At 44.9% G+C, this 21,486-nt stretch overlaps 1 protein-coding gene across 1 annotated transcript in view; it reads right to left on the bottom strand.

Annotated features, from left to right (window-relative positions):
- Positions 1-10,059: 10,059 nt before the first annotated feature.
- Positions 10,060-21,486, bottom strand: part of GABRR2 (gamma-aminobutyric acid type A receptor subunit rho2) — a 44,843-nt gene continuing 33,416 nt past the window's right edge. The window contains exons 5-9 of the mRNA XM_015069538.3: positions 21,077-21,159; positions 20,738-20,878; positions 17,641-17,793; positions 16,212-16,408; positions 10,060-14,318 (exon numbers count right to left, since the gene is read on the bottom strand). Coding sequence (XP_014925024.1) covers positions 14,007-14,318; positions 16,212-16,408; positions 17,641-17,793; positions 20,738-20,878; positions 21,077-21,159 — 886 coding nt within the window. The 3' untranslated portion in view covers positions 10,060-14,006. The remainder of the gene's footprint in view (positions 14,319-16,211; positions 16,409-17,640; positions 17,794-20,737; positions 20,879-21,076; positions 21,160-21,486) is intronic.

Here is a 21,486-nt window from a genome sequence, read left to right as displayed (position 1 = left end):
GTTACTTTTCCTTTCTCTGAGGCACCTGGGTGGCTCAGTCAGTTAAGCATCTGACTCCGGACTCTTGAACTGGCTCAGGTCATGATCTTATGGTTCATGAGCCCACTTCAGATCCTCTGTATCCCTTTCCCTCTGCCCCTCCCCTGTTCTCTCTCTCTCTCTCAAAAATAAACACTTTAAGCTCATGAATTCCCCCCACTTCCTCTCCCCCATCTCAAAAAGAAATAAACTTTTTTTTTTTTTTAAGTTCATGAATTGGTAATTGTTCCCTTCATCCTCCCATCGTCCACAAACTTCTCATTCACCCAAAGCACGGTTCCAGATGTATGCTTGTGCCTCAGAGCTTTAGTCGAGTATCTTTGATGAGCATGTTTCTGTGATAAGTCAAGAATATACTCACACACACCTGTCAGTTTCCTTATTTATAAGCTACAAATTTATTACTTACAGATTTATTTAAGTTATTTATTATAATTATTATAGAAAGCTTTACTTCTCCAAACTGAAAATGATCTAAATGTCTATCAACAGGAGAATGGATAAAGAGATCATGCTTTATTCATACAACGGGATACTACTCAGCAGCAAATAGGAATGAACTACAGATACTTGCAACAACATGAATGAAACTCAGAAATGGATGTTGAATGAAAAAAGCCAGACACAAAAGAGTACATACCTTATGACTCCATTATACGAAGTTTGAGAAATGACAACACAAATCTAGTGGTGATAGAACCCACAGCAGTGGTTGTGAGGTTAGGGGGAGGTGGACATAAGGACTGACTGGAAATAAGGCATAAGATTTGTCAGAAAGGTCTGTCTCTTGATAGAAAGGTGGGTTACTGGGTATACACACTTGCTGAAACTCACTAAACAAGACACTTAATTAAGATCTGCGCATTTCATTGCATGTAAAACATACGTCAATAAAAGCTGTCAGCTGTAGGTAGTTTACACAGTAATAGTTTATTAAAAGGTAGCTTTTCCAGAAATACAGATATGACTAGACATGCCAACCATGTAGATGCCCATATTCATGTGGACTATTGATTAACATGAAGTAGACAAGAACAGAAGAGGATTATAGAAAATGAAAGATGGCTTTGTTCTTGGATATTATGACCTTAAGGTAGGCAGTAACTTGAATCACAGGCACACAAATGGTCCAAATTACTAACGCATTAACTAACACATTGTTATTCACAATATATTGTTTTAAATGTAGTCTTGTTTCTTTTATTAAGAAAGAAGCTCCAGAACAATAGACTCCAACTACTTACCTCACTCTGGTATTTTTCTTATTATTACTTTTTAAATGTTTATTTATTTTTGAGAGAGAGAGAGAGAGAGCAGGAGCAGGGAAAGGGCAGAGAGAGAGACACAGAATCTGAAGCAGGCTCCAGGCTCTGAGCTGTCAGCACAGAGCCACACGCAGGGCTCAAACTCATGACCATGACCTGAGCCGAAGTCGGATGCTTAACTGACTGAGCCACTCAGGTGCCCCTCTTATTTTTAATATACTTATATCATATTTGCCGATCAACTCAATTTCTAAAGTTATTCAAACTCAGAAGAAGCTCTCCTCTGTGTCACATTTACATCCTTCAAGCCAGCAGGAGATCTCAAAACAATGCACTACTGTTAACAAAGAGGATGGGGGGGTGACTCAGGGCAAACCCTTCATTATTCCTGGGAAAACAATCTCAGACTGATAATCACCTTGGAGGGTGTTCTGTTCTCTTGATTCTAGTATTCGAGGCCCCTTAGAGTGTGAGGGGGACAGACCAGCTCAGCCCCTGGAGACAACAGTCATGCAAACAGGTGGAACAGTTAGTGAGGGCACGGGCTTTAGGCCTTCACAGTCTATCCCAAGGAGAATGGCCTCAGATTTGCTAACCCCATTTGCTTGTCCCTAAAATTGGCAGAGTTGGAGGAAATAAAACTCCTGCCCTCTTTCAAAATAAACGATGGCAGGGACTCAGTTCCCAGGTCCTATTTCTGGGCATAGAAACATTCCAAGTCTCTGAGCTCAGTAGTAACAGAAGCTCCTGGCATCAACACAATGCTTTAGAAAGACCCATGTATCTCTGCCCTGCTTCACACTTGAGAATAGGAACAAGAAGGTATCTGGGTGAGAGGAAAGGAGGAGGCAATGACTGAACATTTTGTCTTTTCTTATGACCTTCCTAACTGTTCTCAGCTGGGGCTTCATGGAAACAAGTGGCTGTGTTCTTGGGTGGTATGGCAGGAACTGCTCTTTCCTACACTATGTATTTTTCCTTTTCTTCCAGAATACCCTATTTTTACCTAAGTATATGTCTATTCCAAGCAAATACATTTCCCAGCATTCTTTGCAGCTATATGTGGCCATAAGACCAAGTTCTGGCCAATGGGGAGGTGTGCAACAGCCCCCTGGAACTTTCCTTGAAAGATAGCTGGCATGCTTCATTTTTCCTTCTTCCTCCCCTTGCATACATCCTGCCTCTTCAATTGCAGAAAGATCGCTAGGATTCCTAGCACCATCTTGGACCATGAGGTCAAGGGCCACACTCTAAGGGGAGCAAGCAGTGAGCAGGAAACAGCCTGAGTTTTCATGAGACTACATGGAACAGAGCTACTAGAGCATTCTGGACTGCCCCTTGTAGGCTTCTTTCTTTTTAACGCCATGTTCTTTACATGTAGCTGAATCTAACTGAAACTGGTGTAGGTGATATTCAGCAAGTCACTAAAAGCAAATGCATAAACCTGAATAGTATTCAATGACACCAAGCCAATTTTTTCAAAGGAGTTTTCCTGAGGCCAGAGATATGCTCTAGGAAACTCAATGAAAAGCATGACTGAGTGAAGAATCCTGAGAGGTGACCCACGTCATCTTCCAACTTCAGAAAAAACACATGAAGTACCAAAGTCTGGGCATTTGTAGGTGTCCCAGTGGGTCACAGGCCTGAGAAGATGGAATCTCCAGACAAAGGGAGAAGTCTTAACCCGAGTCACATGCTGTTACCAATTCATGTCATTTGAGGAGTATTAACTAAATTCTGTAACTGGCAGAAGAGAGTATCTGGGTAAGCATTTTTCCTTTGAAAATTAGCTGTCTGCCAGTATGCAAGTTACTCAACCTCCCTGGGTCTGTTTTCTCATCTGCAAAATGAAGAATGAATCTTCGTCACAGAAAGGGTGCCTGGGTGGGTGGCTTAGTCAGTTGAGCGCCCGACTTCGGCTCCATGTCAAGGGCTCACGCCCCACATGGGACTCACTGCTATCAGCACAGAGGCTGCTTCAGATTCTCTGTCCCCCTCTCTCTCTGCCCCTCCCCCTACATGCTCTCTCTCTCAAAAATAAATAAACATTTTAAAAAAGGAAAGTGGTCCCCCAAACCACGAACTGATCCATGACAAAGTTTTCATCTATCCTTTTGATGAAAATGGCTGGCTGAAATGTAAACCGGGTTCTCTTGCGAAGAATTTTATATACTCTCTGATCAGGGTTAGTATTAAAATGTTTGTTGTTTTAGAAATGACTGCAGGGGCACCTGGGTGGCTCAGTTGGTTCAGCATCCAACTTCGGTTCAGGTCATGATCTCATGGTTCGTGGGTTTGAGCCCCGCATCAGACTCTGTGCTGACAGCTCAGAGACTGGAGCCTGCTTCGGATTCTGTGTCTCCCTCTCTCTCTGCCCCTCCCCCACTCGTGCTCTGTTTCTCTATCTCTCAAAAATAAATAAACATTGAAAAAAAATTAAAAAAGAAAAAAAGAAGTGACTGCAATCACAGGGGCACCAGGGTGGCTCAGTCAGTTAAGCGGCCAACTTTGGCTCAGGTCATGATCTCATGGTTTGTGTATTCGAGCCCCACGTCGGGCTCTGTGCTGACAGCTCAGAGCCTGGAGCCTTCTTTGGATTCTGTGTCTCACTCTCTCTCTGCCCCTGCCCTGCTCATGCTCTGTGTCTCTTGAAAATAAATAAATGTTTAAAAAAAAAAAAAAGAAATGACTGCAATCACAGATGGAACTGATATTTTGGGTGGTAGGGCATTTTAGGGTGGTAGGGTGGTAGGGTAGACTCCTCTCCTTTGCCTACATTGTATTTTTCCTGGGCCAGGCACTGGGCTGAGTGCTTCAGACAGGTTAACTCACTCCTCACATCCACCCTAAGACGCCAGAATTACCATCTTTTTTCCCCCCAGATGGAGAAACTAAAGCTCAGAGAGATTAAGTACATTGCTCAATGTCAGATGGTTAGCAAAATGCATTCACGGAATCTCCAGCCTCCCGCCTCCACACTGAACGCGAGTAGGATATTTCAGTAGCTAACAGGAAATGGCATAGTGTAAGTAGAGCCCCTGGCACAGTGTCTAGCACATAGTGGGTACTTCATTCGTTCCTTCCATATTTACTGGGCATCCACCATGTGCCAACCACTGCTATGCCTTGAGAGACAGCAATTAAGAATATAGATGGAAACCCCTGTCCTGTGGAGCTTACATTCTAGGACTCATTACATCTGTGATGGCATCTTCTGCTGCAGCTTTCACCTACATGCACTCTTTCCGCTCATAGGAGGAATGAAAAAGGTTTGTGGCCATGTTCAACTCTACAACCCTACAATGGCAGAGCAGACATCAGGGGAGAAATGGGGCCCTCGTGCCAACAGCTGCCAGCTTCCTCCTGGAGGCTGAGCAGTGGTGCTCTCTTAGGGAAGAGGAGAGGTGATGGGGACTGGAAGAAGTGGGTGAAGCGTGAAGGTTGGAGGCCAGAAGACCAGGACCCAGGGCCGGGAGCTTTTTCCAAATAGTTTGGGCAGATATGATGTCAGTGCCGAAACCTAAAGTTCTGTGGGTGGTTGGCGCCTACTTGCCCCTCCCACCTCTAACCTCCCTTCCACCTGTGCCACCAACAAGCCAGGCACCTTCGGGATTGATCCGAGCAGTGCCGATGGGAGAAGACTGAGGCTTCCCTGGGGGCCGGTGTGTCTCAGACTCCACAGCCTTCGTGCAGGGAACCATGCCAAGTGAAAGGACTTGGGGTCAGAAGTTCTGTTGCAGTCCTGGCCCTGTAACTTGATGTATTTACCTCTTAACTCCTCTGTGAACCCTACTTCATGGGGTTCTTGGAAAGATGAAAGCACTGGGCACTTGCTTACAGTAGGCTGTCTTCTTTGTTGTGTTGGTTGCTTTGCCCAAGAGCAGGATGAAAAAATTGTTGGGAAAAGAGGAAGGATGAGCTTCTGTTCCTTCCTTACTGTTCCCCCACTCTGGCTAGGTCCATTGCCTTGTCCCCACACCCTCTGCTCATTCCTATTCTCCCATCTCTCACCCCTGGAGTAGTCCCTGAAGCACCCCCAGAGAACCCACTGGGTCCCAGGGAACACAGTTTGCAAACCATGCAAACCAAGTCGAGACAATACTCTCCCAAAGATATGTATTTCAGATTTTAGTATCAGTCTTCAAAAAAAGCATCAGTGTTATTTAAAAGAGAGACAGAGAGTGAAAGAGGACTTCAACTACCTCCATTCTGACCTTGGTCTGTATTTTCTAATTGATTAAGTTCTTCTTTCCAGCTTATCTCTTAACTCAGGCAAAAGACCCTGCAGGCAGAGCATCCTCTGATGGGAACTGAAACTACCCCCTGAGGCAACAAGCACCGCCCTGAGCCAGCAAGACTCCACTCCGACTGACTCCAGGACAATGTGCAATTTGATCTTCGCTGCCCTCCTGCACTTTCCCACCAACCTTTGTCCCACATTTTCTCACATAAACCTGGAAGTATTTTCAGCACTTTGGAGACAGTCTTTGAGACTCTAGTCTGCTGTCTTCTCAGTGTTGGCCTCACTGAAATAAACTCCTTTCTTCTTCACCACCACTCATTTCTCTGCCTTTGGGTTTTGTCGGTGACAAGTGGCGGAACCTGGTCTGTGTGGGACCCCCGGAGCCAGGTGCTCTGATACCCCTCTGCCCTGGCTACAAGAGTGGGGACCATAATAAAATCAGAAACTCTTGGGGTAGTGGGACTTGGGCACTGAGATTTCTTTTTTTTAAACTCCCCAGGTGACTACCATTAGCCAGAGCTAGGAAAGCACGGATTAAGGAGGATAATCACAACATAAAGGAAATTTCTTAATGCTCAAATGCATAAAATGTTTGGAGGATGCCAGTAAGGTAGTAATAAATTCTGCTTTGGGAAGGAAGAGGATGTCAGGAAATCAAAGAGAGGAGGTGACATTTAAGCTCAACTTTAAATGATGAGCAGGGGTCTCTAAGGCCTTGCCACTTGAAGCATGGTCTGCAGACCAGCAGCTGGAACATCTCCCAGGTGCTTGCTGGGAGTGCAGATCCTGGGACCCCTCCCACACCTACTGGATGTAAGTGTGCATGTTAACAAGCCCCCCAGTTTACTCATGTGCACTGTAGAATCGGGGATGCCTTGGGCTAAATGGACAGGGTGGAGAAGAGCTTTGCCACCACAAACCTGGTCGGTTTAGATTAAACAATGGTTTACTATAGCTGAGGTTTATCTTTCAATTTCTCTTTTAAAATAAATCCCAAACCTAATGTTCTCAATGGCTGACCCAAATGTCATTTCGTAATGACATCTGAAGGTCTGAGGGTGAGGATTGAGTGCTTTATCCAATCTGCTAATGGCGAATGTTTTTATACTACCCGTGCAGATGCTCACTGGTGACTCCGGGGGTGGGACAGGCTGGGACAATGCAGCCTCCTGGCACGGGATTTGGGTCTCTGTGCAAACCGGCCAGCACGTTCACCCTCAGACGGGTTGGGCATGCAGCCTTCCTTGTGGGAACCATTTTAACTCCTGCCACATTTCCTAGTGACCGCGTGGGGGTGGGGGCATCAGCTGCTTCCAATCCAGTGTTAATCCCACAAGCACAGCTGTCTGTTCTTTTGCAACGAAAGGAAAAAGGAAGAGGTCTATGGTGGTGGGGTTATGAATCGTGCTGGTCTGTACCATTTAAATGGGACATGCAACCCCCAAACTATAACCTATTGACTATTTCAAGAGTAAGGAATTTGAGAAACGGCTTGTGCAGGAAGGACTTTCTGACCGTCCCCTGAAGCAAGTCATAACCTTTATGTGACAGCTGCCCTTTCCACACCCACAGGAAGGGAGCACCCTTATCTCCAAAGATGAAGGGACACAGGAAGGAATCTGAAGAAACAAGGCTTGCTAAATCCCCCCACCCCCATTTACTACACTTACCTCATACCTTTTGTCCTATTGTATCTTCCCATGACGCTTCACACTTCATCAAATCTAGCACAAAAACACTCAGGTTTAACCATTTCTTTGGGTCTTCATTTCTTTACAAATCCTCAGTGTCACATGAAACTTACATTAAATAAACATGTATGCTTTTCTCCTATTAATCTGTCTTTCTGTCTTTTTCAGTTTCACTTGCAGACTCAGCCAGGGACTCTAAGAGGGTCGAGGAAAACTTTCCTTCCCTATAACAGCATAGGTGATGGAAGCCCATACTGCTTTGTCCTGGCCGCCCTGAATAGCTGTGGGTCCCACAGGCCAGCTTCCAGCCTCAAGAGCTAGCCACGTGTCCTAGTTGACTCCAAGTTTCTACCTGGGTGTAGGGGTGACTCCATGCCCACATGTCTCAGCACAACCCAGAACAGCTTGGGTTTTCTTTTCTTTCTACTCTTTCCAACCTCATTTCTGCCCATCTAAGTAAGGGAATAAATTGCCCTTTTTTCTGAAAATCTATGGGAAATAATAATTGCTTCACGAAGTCCACCTACCTAAATGTATTGAACACAATTATGGAAGACAGCACGCTTTGGTGGGTATGTGGTAGGGGCAATCCTTCCCACCTCAGCGGGGCTTATGTGAGAATTGAATTGGGAACCATATATCCACTCTCACCACAGTGCCAAGCACAAGAGAATGCACTCAATACTTGGCCTTTACATAATGAGGTTGCTTTAACATCTGTTCTATCTTCCCTGATGGCTGAAGCAGTGGCCACACTGTCTCTGGTGGTGCCCGACCCATGCATGTGGGAACAGAGGATGGCACAAGTCCTCAAGACTGTTGCTGGTCCACAGACCTGGCAACTAGGTTATAAACACTGTTTTCAGACCGGTCCCCTAAATTCCAATATAATAATTTGGGAAACCAACCACTGAGATCACAATCCTCATTCAGGCCAGGTATGCCACTGTGTTATGTTTAAATCCTCCAAGAAAACAAGAGTCTAAAATATTCTTTCCATAATAGATAGCAGTAATTCTCTGAGCCTTTTCCCTTCTACCTCCCTAAATCACTTATAGTTAGGTCCCTCTTCTTTAACATCTCCCTGTGTGCTTGATCCCACCAAGCCTTTGGCCTCCATCTTGCCATGTCTGATCACAGTGTTTATCCTTCTCTATTTTTATGGTTAGCATTTGCCCCCAGCTGTACCCTCCTCCGTTTGAGAGTCTCCCTTCTTCCAGTTTCTAAGGCACAACAGTCTTCTGGGTCTCCTACTTCTCTGATCAGTCCTTCTCTTCCCACCTAAAAATAAACTCCTAAACTCCTGTCTGCAGACTTCTTCTCTTCTGCTTTGCTCCTGGAGCTCCACCCACTCTGATAGCTTCACTGAGCTTTGAGCTTCATTGAGCATCTAAGAGGGAGCCTTACCTCCCTCCAGCCCCAGACCAATGTTTATAACTTTCATTCACATCTCCACTTGTCTGCCAGGACCAAACTCCTCACCCTCCACAGGGAATAGCTCTTTCCCCTGGCTTCCCAGTCTCTGTTAATGTCAGCACACAGGCTGTGGCTCTCACATATAACTGAACTTAATGTGAACTTTCTTCACTATACTTATCGTTATTTTTCCCCCTCATCAGTTCCCTCAGACTACGCAGCTTTCCATTTTTTGAATTCCTGGTCTCCCTTCTGCAGATGTTTACAAAAATACTGAACCAAATCAAAATGTCTTTGAAGAGTTCTAACTTTCTAAACTTTCTAAACCTTCTAACTTTCTAACACAGAGCTCTGATCATCTTCAACATGTGTGGCCCAGACCAGACCAGACAAATCTCTTCCCCAGGTTTATTCTAAGCAGAATGAACCTAAAAGGACTCTTGATATCAGGGTCATGGAACTAGAAAGATGGGAACCTGAGACTTTTGTACATTTGGTAGGGTATCTGCCCACTGTCTCCTGAACACACCTCAGCTTTCCTTCTGCCATGTTACCATCCCCACTCTCCCTTTCTACCAGTTGAAATTATATCTACCCATTGCTCAGAATTTACCGCAAATAGCATTTATTCCTCAAATTCTATGATCTCTCTCTCTCCTTTGAAACACATCCACTGCTGGGGTGCCTGGGTGGCTTGGTCGGTTAAGCGTCCGACTTCGGCTCAGGTCATGATCTCACACTCCATGGGTTCGAGCCCCGCGTCGGGCTCTGTGCTGACAGCTCAGAGACTGGAGCCCGTTTCAGATTCTGTGTCTCCCTCTCTCTCTGCCCCTCCCCTGTTCATGCTCTGTCTCTCTCTGTCTCAAAAATAAATAAACGTTAAAAAAAAAATTTGAAACACATCCACTGCAATGTAAACTTCTTAATCACTGAAAGGTGTTTCCCATTTATTTCTGTATCTGCCATCACCCATTCCCCCACCCAGGCACGAGCCCCTGAGGACAAGTGCATAATAAATGTTGGTTCTGTGGTGTCAGAGAAGTATGTCCAATCACCAGCTTTTGTATAATACCTATTTCATTTATCCAACATGCATATTTTTTCACAATTTAATATTGGTGAAATCAGGACTCGTTATCACTAGCATGCTGTAATTTAATTCATAGCATTTTTTTCTTTCTTGATGGTACATAAAATACGGGTGCATCTTACATCAATGGTGCCTTAGAGTCAGTGAAATAAAGTATCATTCAAGCGTCCCTGATAACAATCATGTTTACTGCTGTCTTCCTGCCTCTAGAGTGAATCATTCCATGTCCTCAGCATTTCCTTAGTTCCTGTTTTCTACTCCTACTCTGGTCTCTTCTTTTTTTTTGTTAATGTTTATTTACTTTTGAGAGAGAGAGACAGAGCACAAGCGGGGAGGGGCAGTGAGAGGGGAGACACAGAATCCAAAGCAGGCTCCAGGCTCCGAGCTTGCAGCACAGAGCCTGACGCTGGGCTCGAACTTGTGAACCAGGAGATCATGACCCGAGCCAAAGTCAGATGTTTAATCAACTGAGTCACCCAGACACCCCTACTATTGTCTCTTCTTTACCTCCTTTTAATTCTCTACTTTTCTTAAGTAGAGTCAGACTGTGTTACACTGCAGTAAGGCAGTGTTAAATACAGTGGAGTCATTATATTATGATTCTACATGATAAAATGCTATTTATGATTGTGAACATCATACTATTAACTATTAACTCCAGTTAAATATGTAAGCTAGTTAAAATACATCTTTATTTTTTTGAGTGTGAACAGGCTACCATGCTATATGAGCCTCAATTTATGAAGACAACATAGAAGCAGAGAAGTATTGGAATTAAATAAGACAACTACAGCAATCTATTTAATGACAACATAATTATTCTTTGAGTAGCACTGTGGCCTACCAGAATCTACAGAGAGTAAAAATTTCTAAACAAGTCCAGATGCCCTGTATCATCCAATAACCCTTGTTTTTCATAGTTTCATCTTTCATCTGTCCATGAGGTTAGGAAACCCAGTGGTTCTGGGCCAGACAACTCCAGGGAGGGGGCACTGTCCTTGTTGGCACTGGCATGGGGGAAGCCTGCCATGACCCTAGTGTTGTGGAAAGTGCTGGTCTTTCACCTCCTCTTCCCATAGCCTAGGACCCAGCAAAAATAGATGACTTGTCCCACAAACCTTACACTTTGCAGCCCTAGACTTTCTTGCCGCTCTCATGCCCCTGCTCAGGCTGACCCCTTCATCCACAGCAGCACTATCTAACAGGACTTTCTGTGATTGCGGAAACATTCTCTAGGTCTGCACTATCCACATGCGGCAATTGAGAAGAGCACTTGGAAAATGTGCCTAGTGCAGTGGCAAGAACCGTACTTTTAATTTAACTTAAATTTAAATAGCTACATGGCTAGTGGCTACCATATTGGACGGCACAGATCCAGTACGTACTTTTCTACATGTGCGATGTGCGTCTAGCATGTTCATCTCCAAATCTCCAACCTTCAAGGGGCAGCTCAGGGGTGTTTTGTCCATGAGATCCAGTGTTCCAGGTAGAAATCATTCTCTCCTTCCTCTGCACTCCCATTACACTTTGAACCACTACTGTAGCGCTCAACACTTTTTAACTTGTAGATATTTGTGTACACTGTCCTCTATATATGTATACCCTTTCTGACAGCTGCAACTAACGCTTGTTCTTAATTTGAACATCCCAGTGCAAGGCATGTTTAAAATGTTTGTTGCATGAATCTATAATAGCAACCCAACGATCAGCATTAACAATAAGTAATTTACAAAGATTGCTGTGCAGTAAAGGATTAGCCTTGACAAAAGAAAGGGTTTGGGTCAGCCTCAGCTCCTTGGAGGTAATTTCTAAGCCCTTGGGATATACTGCCTAATAGGAGAGTCTTTACCTTGGAGCCTTGGGTCAAGCCAGATAGTCTATACTAACAGTGTGATTTATGATGGAGGCCTAAGGATAAGAGTTGTCAGCTCAACCTCTGAAAGGGCTCGAGACTAAGGTCAGCCAGGTGGGCAGTTAGCTGTATCTACATTGGCCAGCCACTAATAAAAACTCTGCACACCTTGATGGACTTGGGTACATTTTCTTGGTTGGCAATACTTGGTACATATTGTCAAACATCATTGCTGAGAGAAATAAGCACTAACTGCATGATTTCACTGACAGAGAATAGTTAAAAATTGTGCCTGGTCTCTCCTGCTCCCTGCCCTAAATGCTGCTTTCCTTTACTGATTTTAATCTGTATCCTTTTGCCACATCCAAGCATAACTGTGAGTATAATGGTTCCTCTGAGTTCTGAAAGTCCTTCCAGTGAATTATTAAACCTGAGAGTGGTCTTGGGAACCTCCCAAACTCGCAGTTGCCCAAGGTAATCTATGCCATATTATTGCCTGGAGGCTGTCCTGTTGAGAGTTTAACTCCTCAAATCCCAGTCCTGATCACACAGCCTCTGGACTGGTAGGCTTGGTGGCCAGAGATGGTGAGTCTGGGTCTCAACAGGGACAGTGGAGTGGCGAAGCAAAGGGGTGTCTGGGACCAGGATCACACAGGAATGGGTATGGGAACAGAGGAAATGGGTGGGTAACTGACGAAAGGAAGGACCAGAGAAGCGGAGATGCATAGGGCAACTGTATGGCGGTTGTGGTGTGGGAGAAGTGAGCAGATCAGGGATGTACGGGCCCTTGACTTGAAACTTCAGGAGGCTCTGGTACCTACCTGTGCTCTAATCTTCAGGAACTAAAAAGCTCTGCCCCTGGAAGTCAGGAGCTGCAAAGCAGACTCCACAGGCCAGAGCTCACTTGATTTAAGGCAGGGTTATACTCTCTTCCTGTACCATTTGTATACTTGTGACCAAAGGACTAGATGCTCAGACCCTGAGCAGGAAGGTAGAAGGGGCAGCAGGTAGGGGACAGAGCAGAACAACTTCTTTTATTAAACAAGAAATCTGAGCTGGGCATTCCCTCCCTGCTCCCCAGATCAGCCCTCTGATTCCAAGTGCTGTGATTTAAAGAAAAGGCCCCCTTCTCAAAATCATATCCTTTATATTTCCATAAATACTGCTAATTAGAGGTTCACTTAACTAGAAAACATCTAAAATAGGATTAAGAGGAATGGTCATTCACAACTTACTATAGCTTCAATAAATCATATTGCTTTCCTAATTTGAGCTTAGCCATTTTAGAGGAAAGTCAATTCCTTGTGGAAAGGAGAAATCATTCCAGGGTGCAGGGGCAGTTCTGCCCACCCTTGGGGTGGGGGCAGGGGTGGACACAGGAATTGTTGAGGTCATCTGTCTGCTGGGGGAGAAGCCCAGTAAGGGAGGTAGGATGGCATGTGGAACACATTTCCACAGCAGACTCATGGCTCCTTCCTCTCCAAGACCAAGTTCTGTTATCACCCATTCTCAAATCCCTGGCCTTCTCCCCAATACTATACTTGCCCTGAATGGAGATTCCAAGAAAGAAGTATTAAGCTGGCCTTAGGAGGGCCTCACAGGAGACAGAAAGTGCTTTTCTAGACAGACATAGAAGTAAAAGCACCAGCAAACAGAACAGATCCATGGGGTAAGTGGGGGCTGGGAGAGAAAGAAGGGCAGAAGTATCCTCTGCCATATGTAGAATGACTGCAAGCTTAGAGAAGTTCTCTGAGAAAAGAGACTTCTATTTGTTCGTTTTCACAGTACCTGGCACAAGGTGGGTGCTCAATATTTAACAAATGATTGAATGGATTGCAAAATCCTGTGAGTTGCCAGACTCACACAGGTCAAATCATTTCCAATCAGGGATCTGAGCTTTTTTTTTTTTTTTTTCCTTCCTAGGTAGGCACTTAATCTAGTTGTACGGGTTTACATATTTTTTAATTCCTATTTTGAATCCTATTTCCTGTCTCTTATCCATAAAGCCCCTAAGCTTGCCCTTTATTCTTCCTTGTCCCTTCACAACTGAATCCTGGGCTTTCTTAGGGTATTAGAATATCTAGGAGGCATTTGAGTCATTTTTATAGGAGGGGGGGCTCTTGTGCTCTTGTTTACACACAAGAACAGAAGAAGACAGTCCCAATGAGGCATGAAATAGGACACAGAACACACCATTAATGAGGAGCAAACCCATGAGGTCAGGGAAAGGGGAGCTGGAGGGCTCCTGGGCTCCTCTGAGAGGGGGTACTGCCATCGTGGTCCAGGATCTGGTGGTCCAGGGGCAGCTGCTCCGTCTGGTGAGGGAAGAGTGGTCAGCAGGTCCATGTGCAGATGGCTGGCCAGGCCCCATAGATGTCTATGTCCTTTCCCAAGCATAGTCTCAGGGCTTCTAGGAAAACACTGACCAATAAATTAAGTTGAAAAATATGTAGGAGGCAGGAAATATCAACCTGGAGTATTTGTCAATGGCATGGGTGTTCTGGAAGATGCGAAGACCCATCTGGCCCTTCAGAAGCCCCTTCTTCCTAGAGGAGTTGGATTCATTGCTCACAGCCAGATGGACCACTATTTTGTCTTGTCTTTCTTCTTCTGTCAGAATATGGCTTCGTGGGTACCCAGCCAGGCTGTTGGCCTCAGACTCAGTGTAGCTTCCATCCAGCATCATGGTTCTTGAGGGAAGCATTCCACACGTGCAGGGGAACTGCAGGCAGCAAACACAAGAGAGGTGGCAGGCATGTTTAGACCCTGTGGAGGTGCAGAGGAGGTGGCCTGGGCCGAGAGCAAAGCCCTCTGGCTACTCAGAACCACAGAAAGGCAGAACTAGAAGGATCTCCAGAGATCACTCAGTCCAATGACTCTCCGCCCTGGCTGCATATTAGAATCATCCAGGAGCTCTTTAAAATGGCCACACCCAAGCTCCACTCTAAACGAATTAATTCGAAGCTCCCCAGGTGATTCTACTGTGCAGCCGGGGTCCAGAATCACTGAGTTCACATGCTCTCAACTGCAGAGAGGCCAAGACCCAGAGAGACTATATAGTTCTCCTGAAATTACATAGCTAGAGTCAGAGTCAAAACTTTAAACCTGCGCATTCTCATTCCAGTTGTGGGTCCCCACCTCTTTGTGCATGAATCAAAAGATGACTAGGTAGGAGAGTGTCCTTATTCTAAAGCATAAAAGGTCATGGTGCCTTCAATGCATTTTTATTATTTTATTTTATTTTTTAAGTAGGTTCCATGCCCAATGTGGGGCTTGACTTCACAACCTTCAGATGGAGAGTCACATGCTCTACCAACTCAGCCCATTAGACGCCCCTGCAATGCCTTTTTTAAGGAAGGAAATGGTTTCACTTCTTTCCAAAATTTGAGTCAGCAAAGAGTGGGCTTCTAGCTGGCACCATTCAACAATTCATGAGCCCATATTTGTCAGGTTAAGCCTTGTTATTTTTTTCAACAGCTCTATATGGGGAAGTTCATTTGATTATAAATCAAAAATGTTTAAATATAATCCAAAATCATTTGACAATGACCGATGAGCAGATTATTGAAAATCTGAGTGCATACCACTCAAATGCTAAAGTAGAAAAGGTTTGAATAGAATTTTAAAAATAAATTCTTAAACGATTTAGCCTATTTGGAGGCAGTGTAGAAATATTTAACACGTATGATGTGGGCATTGAAAGACTATTTTTGAAAAGGTAACACATCCTCTTTTCCTAAAATTTAAAAGTCCCTTATGTTAAGGAGCTATTAGCCACCTAGATGTGCATAAATGTGGGATTTTCATATCCCCTGATCTTTATACCTTTTAGGAGAATGCCCATTTCGATTGGTGCGATGATGAACAATGATTTGGTTAACAAGTTGACATTTTATTTCTTACTGCGATTAATGAGAGTCTGAATACGAAAGGAATTGACTTTCCCTCCCTGTGCCAAAGGCCTATGCACATTGCCTGAATTCCTCATTTCCACTGTATCTCATGCTATGGGTTAATATACTGCAGTGCAGTGTATATAGCATAGTATTTCCAATGAGTCTAAAGGCTAAAGGTGTATGTGGCTGAATTTTCACTGGGTGAGAGCGCAGATAAACACAGGAATGTTCAACTCTAGAATTCTCCTTGTCTGGTCATAGGACATGGAGGCACCTTCCCTAAACATGTTCAATAGTAACAGTGACACTTTAGATACTATACTATCTAGATGCTTTAGATACTATACTATACTAGATACTCTAGAACCCCACAGCTTCAAAATAATTTTTATATACATTACTTCATGAAATCTTTACAATAACCCTGGGAGGAAGGCGAGGTGAGGGTTCAGCTATACCATTTTTACAGATGAGGAAACGGAAGCCCAGTATAAGTAGCAGAGTTGGACCTAAGGATCCAAGTCTTCCTGTTCCTAGTCTTGATCCAAAGACTTTCTGCTTTCTGGGATCCTTTGTGGAAGAAGCTAGAACCTACTCTAAAATAGATCTCCCTCCTTTTGCATAAACATCGCCCTTTTCTACACACAACCCTCCTTCCTGCCATTCTCATCCAACCAGTAGCTTGAGCTAGGACAGGAAATGAATGAAACTTGTCTCGCCTTTTCCCGGAGCTTCCGCTCCTTCCGCTCCTGCACCGTGGTCAGGTAGTTGACAGCTGCATACTCCAGCACCGAGAGGAACACGAACACAAAGCTGACCCAGAGGTAGATGTCCACCGCCTTGATGTAGGACACACGGGGCATGGAGGCGTTCACGCCCGTGATGATGGTGGACATGGTCAGCACGGTGGTGATACCTGCAACATCCAGCTCTAGTTCAGCCGCCAACAAGGGTACAGAACTGCTCCCACAGTCCACTGAGTCACCGTGTTATATTCTCCATCTCTTAAATCTAACGAGAAACCCCCGGGGCATGGAAACATCCATGCTGAGGATCTGCCCCACAGGCAGCAGGCAGCCCCCCTCCTGGCCAGCTCACTGCTGGTCCTCTTTCATTCTACGCCCCTTGGGGGACTGGGTCTCTGCGATATGGCTGACCACATCAGCAGGGCTTCACGGAGGACCCATCCAGATGTGGAATTTGAAACAGTGAGTAAAGGACACCACTAAAGGAAACTTCCCACACCACAAGGAATGGCCTCATTCTCTCTCTGGGCCACGTTAAGTCTCTGAAGACTGTGGAAATTCCCGGAAGACTGCATGCTAGTTTCTTGCTCCCTGTGCCTTGCAGGTTAAACCCTCACATTTCTGGGAGCCCAGCCTGATTTTGTCCAGATTGACAACGATGAGCTGTTACGGTTCACTCTGGAATTTAGGGTCTGCAAGGACTAAAACCACAACTCCAGGGCATACAGCCCTTTCCTTCCCCCCAAGTCTCCTGATACAGGCCCTGCTTTCAAACTCTCACTCTATGCAAACAAGGCCAGCAAACAAAATTCTTGTATTTACAAAATAAGTTTTTGGCATTTACAGAATTGTCTTATTCATCGACGTAGTGAGCTCTAAGACTGCTGGTAGTGGACATCTATTCCCCAGACAAGCCTTTTCCTTCTGAAATGACTCGAGCAAAGCTGATGCAGTTGTAGCTCCCTGTGGTTTTCATAAAATAGTCTAGGAAGCTGAGAGCAGTGTGGGAACAGTGAGGGCAAGAAGCAGGAGGAAAGTCTGCTCCTTTTGGCTCTGGCAGCCAATCAGTTAAGAACTCTGAATAATGAATGATTTTACTTTTTCTTTCTTTAAAAAAAAATTTTTTTTTTTTACTGTTTATCTTTATTTTTGAGACACAGAGAGAGAGAGCATGGGTGGGGGAGAGGCAGAGAGAGAGGGAGACACAGAATCGGAAGCAGCTCCAGGCTCTGAGCTGTCAGAGCCCGACTCAGGGCTCGAACTCGTCACCTGCGAGATATTGACCGGAGCTGAAGTCGGATGCTCAACCGACTGAACCACCCAGGCGCCCCTACTTTTTCTTTTTATAGTGATCAGTTATGAAAAAATAACCACCCTATCACACCTTATCACATGCTTTTACCCAGTGAAACTCTGGCGGGCACAGCTCTGCGGTCGATCCAAAAGGACACCCAGGACAGCATGACCATCAGGGTGGCAGGGAAATAGGTTTGGAGCAAGAAGAAGAAGATGTGGCGTCGCAACGTGAAGTTAATGTATAGACGGTTGTACCAGCCTGGGGGACACAGGAGGAAGCGCGTGAGGTTCAGTGAGAGAGGCAAAAACAAACTCCTTCCCTGGGTTCCCCCATATTGCTCTCATCTCCAGCAGAAAGTTCAAAGTGAATGATCATTGACTTAATAGAATATATCTCCTTTCTAAAATCGAAGCCCTCTCTCCTATAAACACATTTATTTATTCAATGTTACCTAATTTCTCTCCACAGCACTTTGGGAAAAGGTAGAAAGAGAGATCTATGTTTAGCTGCTTGTTTGGTATTTGTTATTTGCAAACCAGGACCATATTTCCTGAGGACTCACAACTCAGGAACCTAAGACAGGGGGACTGGTTCTATTTTATTGATTCCAATACCAGAGAGGCAGGAGCCCGCAGAGCTGGGATCTTATCACTATTCCCTTTGTTGTAGATTATCAGCTGAGCCAACCTCCACATACATCACAAGATGAGTGGTTGTAAACAAGGACTAAAATGGTAAGGCTTCAAATGATCCACAAAATCGATACCCAATCACTGGGACCACAGATGGTGGCAAGGACAGAATAAATGTATAAGGTGGACTGAAACTGTGTGCACACACCTACCCCACTCCCATCTCAGCCCAGCCTGGGATGCTGACTCAGTAGCTTGCAAGAGGGCCCAGAAATCTGTTTGTCAAGCACACTGCCCTGATGGTTTGGACGCAGGAGGACCTCAGGCTACACCCAGAAAAATGCTGCTGAGGAAGGGGACAAAGCCCAACTGGCTGGCATGGAAAGTTAGTACTGAGTCAGGGAAAGGAAGGGGTGGATCAATAGGGAAAGGCTGGAACAATAGGATGGGTCCATTAGAAGCTTGGCACATGGTTTACTGTGTGAGTTCCTGGGTTATTTCAATGAGGTAGGTGCTTTCAGTGGAGTGGATAAATAGAAAGTAATCTTCAACTATGACAGAAACTCCCAATCCTTTATTCATACCACAGCGCTTACCCAGTCATGTCAGATTTTCCACACTTAAATTGTCACCCATGAAGCAAATCACATTGTTCCTTAGGTTTGCACAGGGTTTTTCTGGAAAGGCTGAGAGTTGCCCTCATTCTGCTAAGGACTATTCCACTATCCTTTCCTTGGAAGAAAATCAGGGAGAGTTGCCTTGGAAACACTAGGAAGAAACCAGGATCCTTAAAAATGTATACTCTGGGGGTGCTTGGGTGGCTCAGTCCTTTGGGCTCCCAACTCCAGATCTCAGTTCAGGTCATGATCCCAGGGTTCTAGGATCAAGCCCCATGTTGGGCTCCATGCTGAGCGTGGAGTCTGCTTAAGATTCTCTCTCTCTCTCTCTCTCTCTCTCTCTCTCTCTCTCTCTCTCTCCCCCTCTTTCCTCTTTCCCCCACTCATGCTCTCTCTGTCTTTCTAAAATAAAGAAATAAAAGGGAGCATGGGTGGTTCAGTCTGTTGAGTGTCTGACTCTTGATTTTGGCTCAGGTCATGATCTCATCGTTTGTGAGATGGAACCCTGCATCAGGCTATATGCTGACAGCACAGATACTGCTTGGGATTCTCTGTCTCCTTCTCTCTCTGCCTCTCCCCTACTTGTGCATGAGGGTGCATGCATGCACACGCTCTGTCCCTCAATAAAAAAAGAAAAAATATTTTTAAAAAACAGTGGCACATAATAAAAAGTTATGTAAGACATTCTTAAAATTGGTCTTAGAAAGAGAGTTGGTTTGAACTTACCAAGAAGATATGAGAAGAGAAAATTCTGTGGACATACATATCGACAGAAAAGGGAAGAAAGGGATGAGGACAAGCACTGTGGGCATAAAGTGAAGAAAGCTTGAGCTGTCTAAACACTAACACAACCTTGACTGAAGCTCGAACTTTCTCCACGTTTGATGTTGGGGACAGAGGGGTGTGTGGGGGGCAGATGAACAGGGAGATAGTGGCCATGTGGGGGCAGAAAGTAGAACAAAAGCTTTCCACAGAAGAGCCTGGGCTTCCCAATACACCAAGAGTAATTAAGTGAGAAGACCTCTAGAGTCCTGTAGCTACCACAGGGCTATCGTGGGTTGAATTGGGATATGTCCAAGTCCTAACTCCCAGTATCTGTGAATGTGAGCTTATTTAGAAATAGAGTCTTTGTACATGGAATCAAGATGAGACGAGGTCATATTGGATTAGGGTGGGCCATAATCCAACAACTGGTGTCCTTAGAGAAGAGGGAAGTGTGGACAGAGAGACACAGAAACAGCAGCATGTGAAGACACAGAGAGGGACGCAGGGAGAATGCCATATGATAACAGAAGCCGACATCAGAGGAATGCAGCACCCACCAGAAACTAGTAAGAGACAAAAAAAGGTTCCTCCCCTAGAGCCTAAGGGAGGCGCATGGCCTGCAGACTTCTGGCCTCCAGAACTGTGGCAAATACCTTCCAGTTGTTTCAGGCACCCAGACCATGGTACTTTATTATGACAGCCCTCTGAAAACTACTACAAGAGCTCACAGTGAGATTAGAAAGGGACTGATAAGTGCATCCTCTCAAAACTTCAGACACAGCCCAGGGTCCAGGATGAGTTACACCAAACATTAAAAATAAATCTATAGATTGAAATATAAGTAATAAATACATTTCCTCGGAAAGCTATCATCTATATCATTAAGTCAAATAAACTAGATTACCGAACAGCATGTAAAACATGACCCCACAACTGTGCAATTACATAATTAAAGCAAGATGTTTGCAAGGGTGTGTTCCACTTCGTTAGGAGTGGTTGCCTCTGGCCATGAGAGACATGACAGCAACTTTTTAAAACTCTGCTTTTAAGTGCTGCTAATGTTTGGTAGAACTATGCGTTATTTAATAATGCAAATTCATTTTCATTAGAAAGGGAAAAGTTTAAGGTTGGAGAATTCTCATGTATTTTCTTCCACATTTGAATTAGACCATGGCAAACATTAGCTACCAGTGCTGCTGTAGAAGGCCAGTCTGGAAGTGGTGTGAAATTTCTGAATCAGAAACTGAGACAGGGAGATCTTCTCATCTGTTTTCAGGGATTCATCCCCATTCTTCCAATACAGCATCAGATCTTCATCTGTATATGCATCTTTGGGGAGAGGAAAATAAGTTAATTTGACTCCTTTGATTCTGACACAGGCTGAAACAACAGGGAAATCCTACACCAGCTTCGGTGAGAACAGGTCTTAACACTGGCAGGCAGTACGTGGTGTCACGTTACTAAAATGGCACAAGGATTGGACAGGGGAAAAGGCAAAGATCTGTCATTAAGAATATGGATACTTACAGCTTTCCAGCTCCAAAGAACAGGTCTGGGAGTCCAGGGGAAAGTGGCTGAAGTCCATGTTGCACATGGCAGTGACTGTAATCCTAGGCAACCCAAAAGAGCATATTGGCTCATGCAGTGAGTTATTGGCATGACCAAGAGCAGCTGCCTCCTCATGTCTACTTCAGCAGTTTGGAAATCCCAGTATCTAAGTTGCAGGACCCTAACTTTTAGAGTTCTGTCCTTCCATAAGACATGGCCCAGGTCCCGGCTACTGAGGGTGTTGGCCGTCAGTGGCCCACATCTGCACCCTTCTCTGGGCATTGCCCTCAGCCAGCGGGCTGCCTCCCTCAAGGATGCCTGGGTGGTTATGCCCTCCCCCCACCCTCCACCACCCCAAGGCTATTGGCATTGAATTCTAGTGAAGCATA

Source organism: Acinonyx jubatus, chromosome B2 (assembly GCF_027475565.1).
Source record: "Acinonyx jubatus isolate Ajub_Pintada_27869175 chromosome B2, VMU_Ajub_asm_v1.0, whole genome shotgun sequence".
Classification (NCBI taxonomy): Eukaryota; Metazoa; Chordata; class Mammalia; order Carnivora; family Felidae; genus Acinonyx; species Acinonyx jubatus.
Note: the sequence above shows the minus strand (reverse complement) of the source record. Positions and strands in the feature narration are given on the sequence as shown.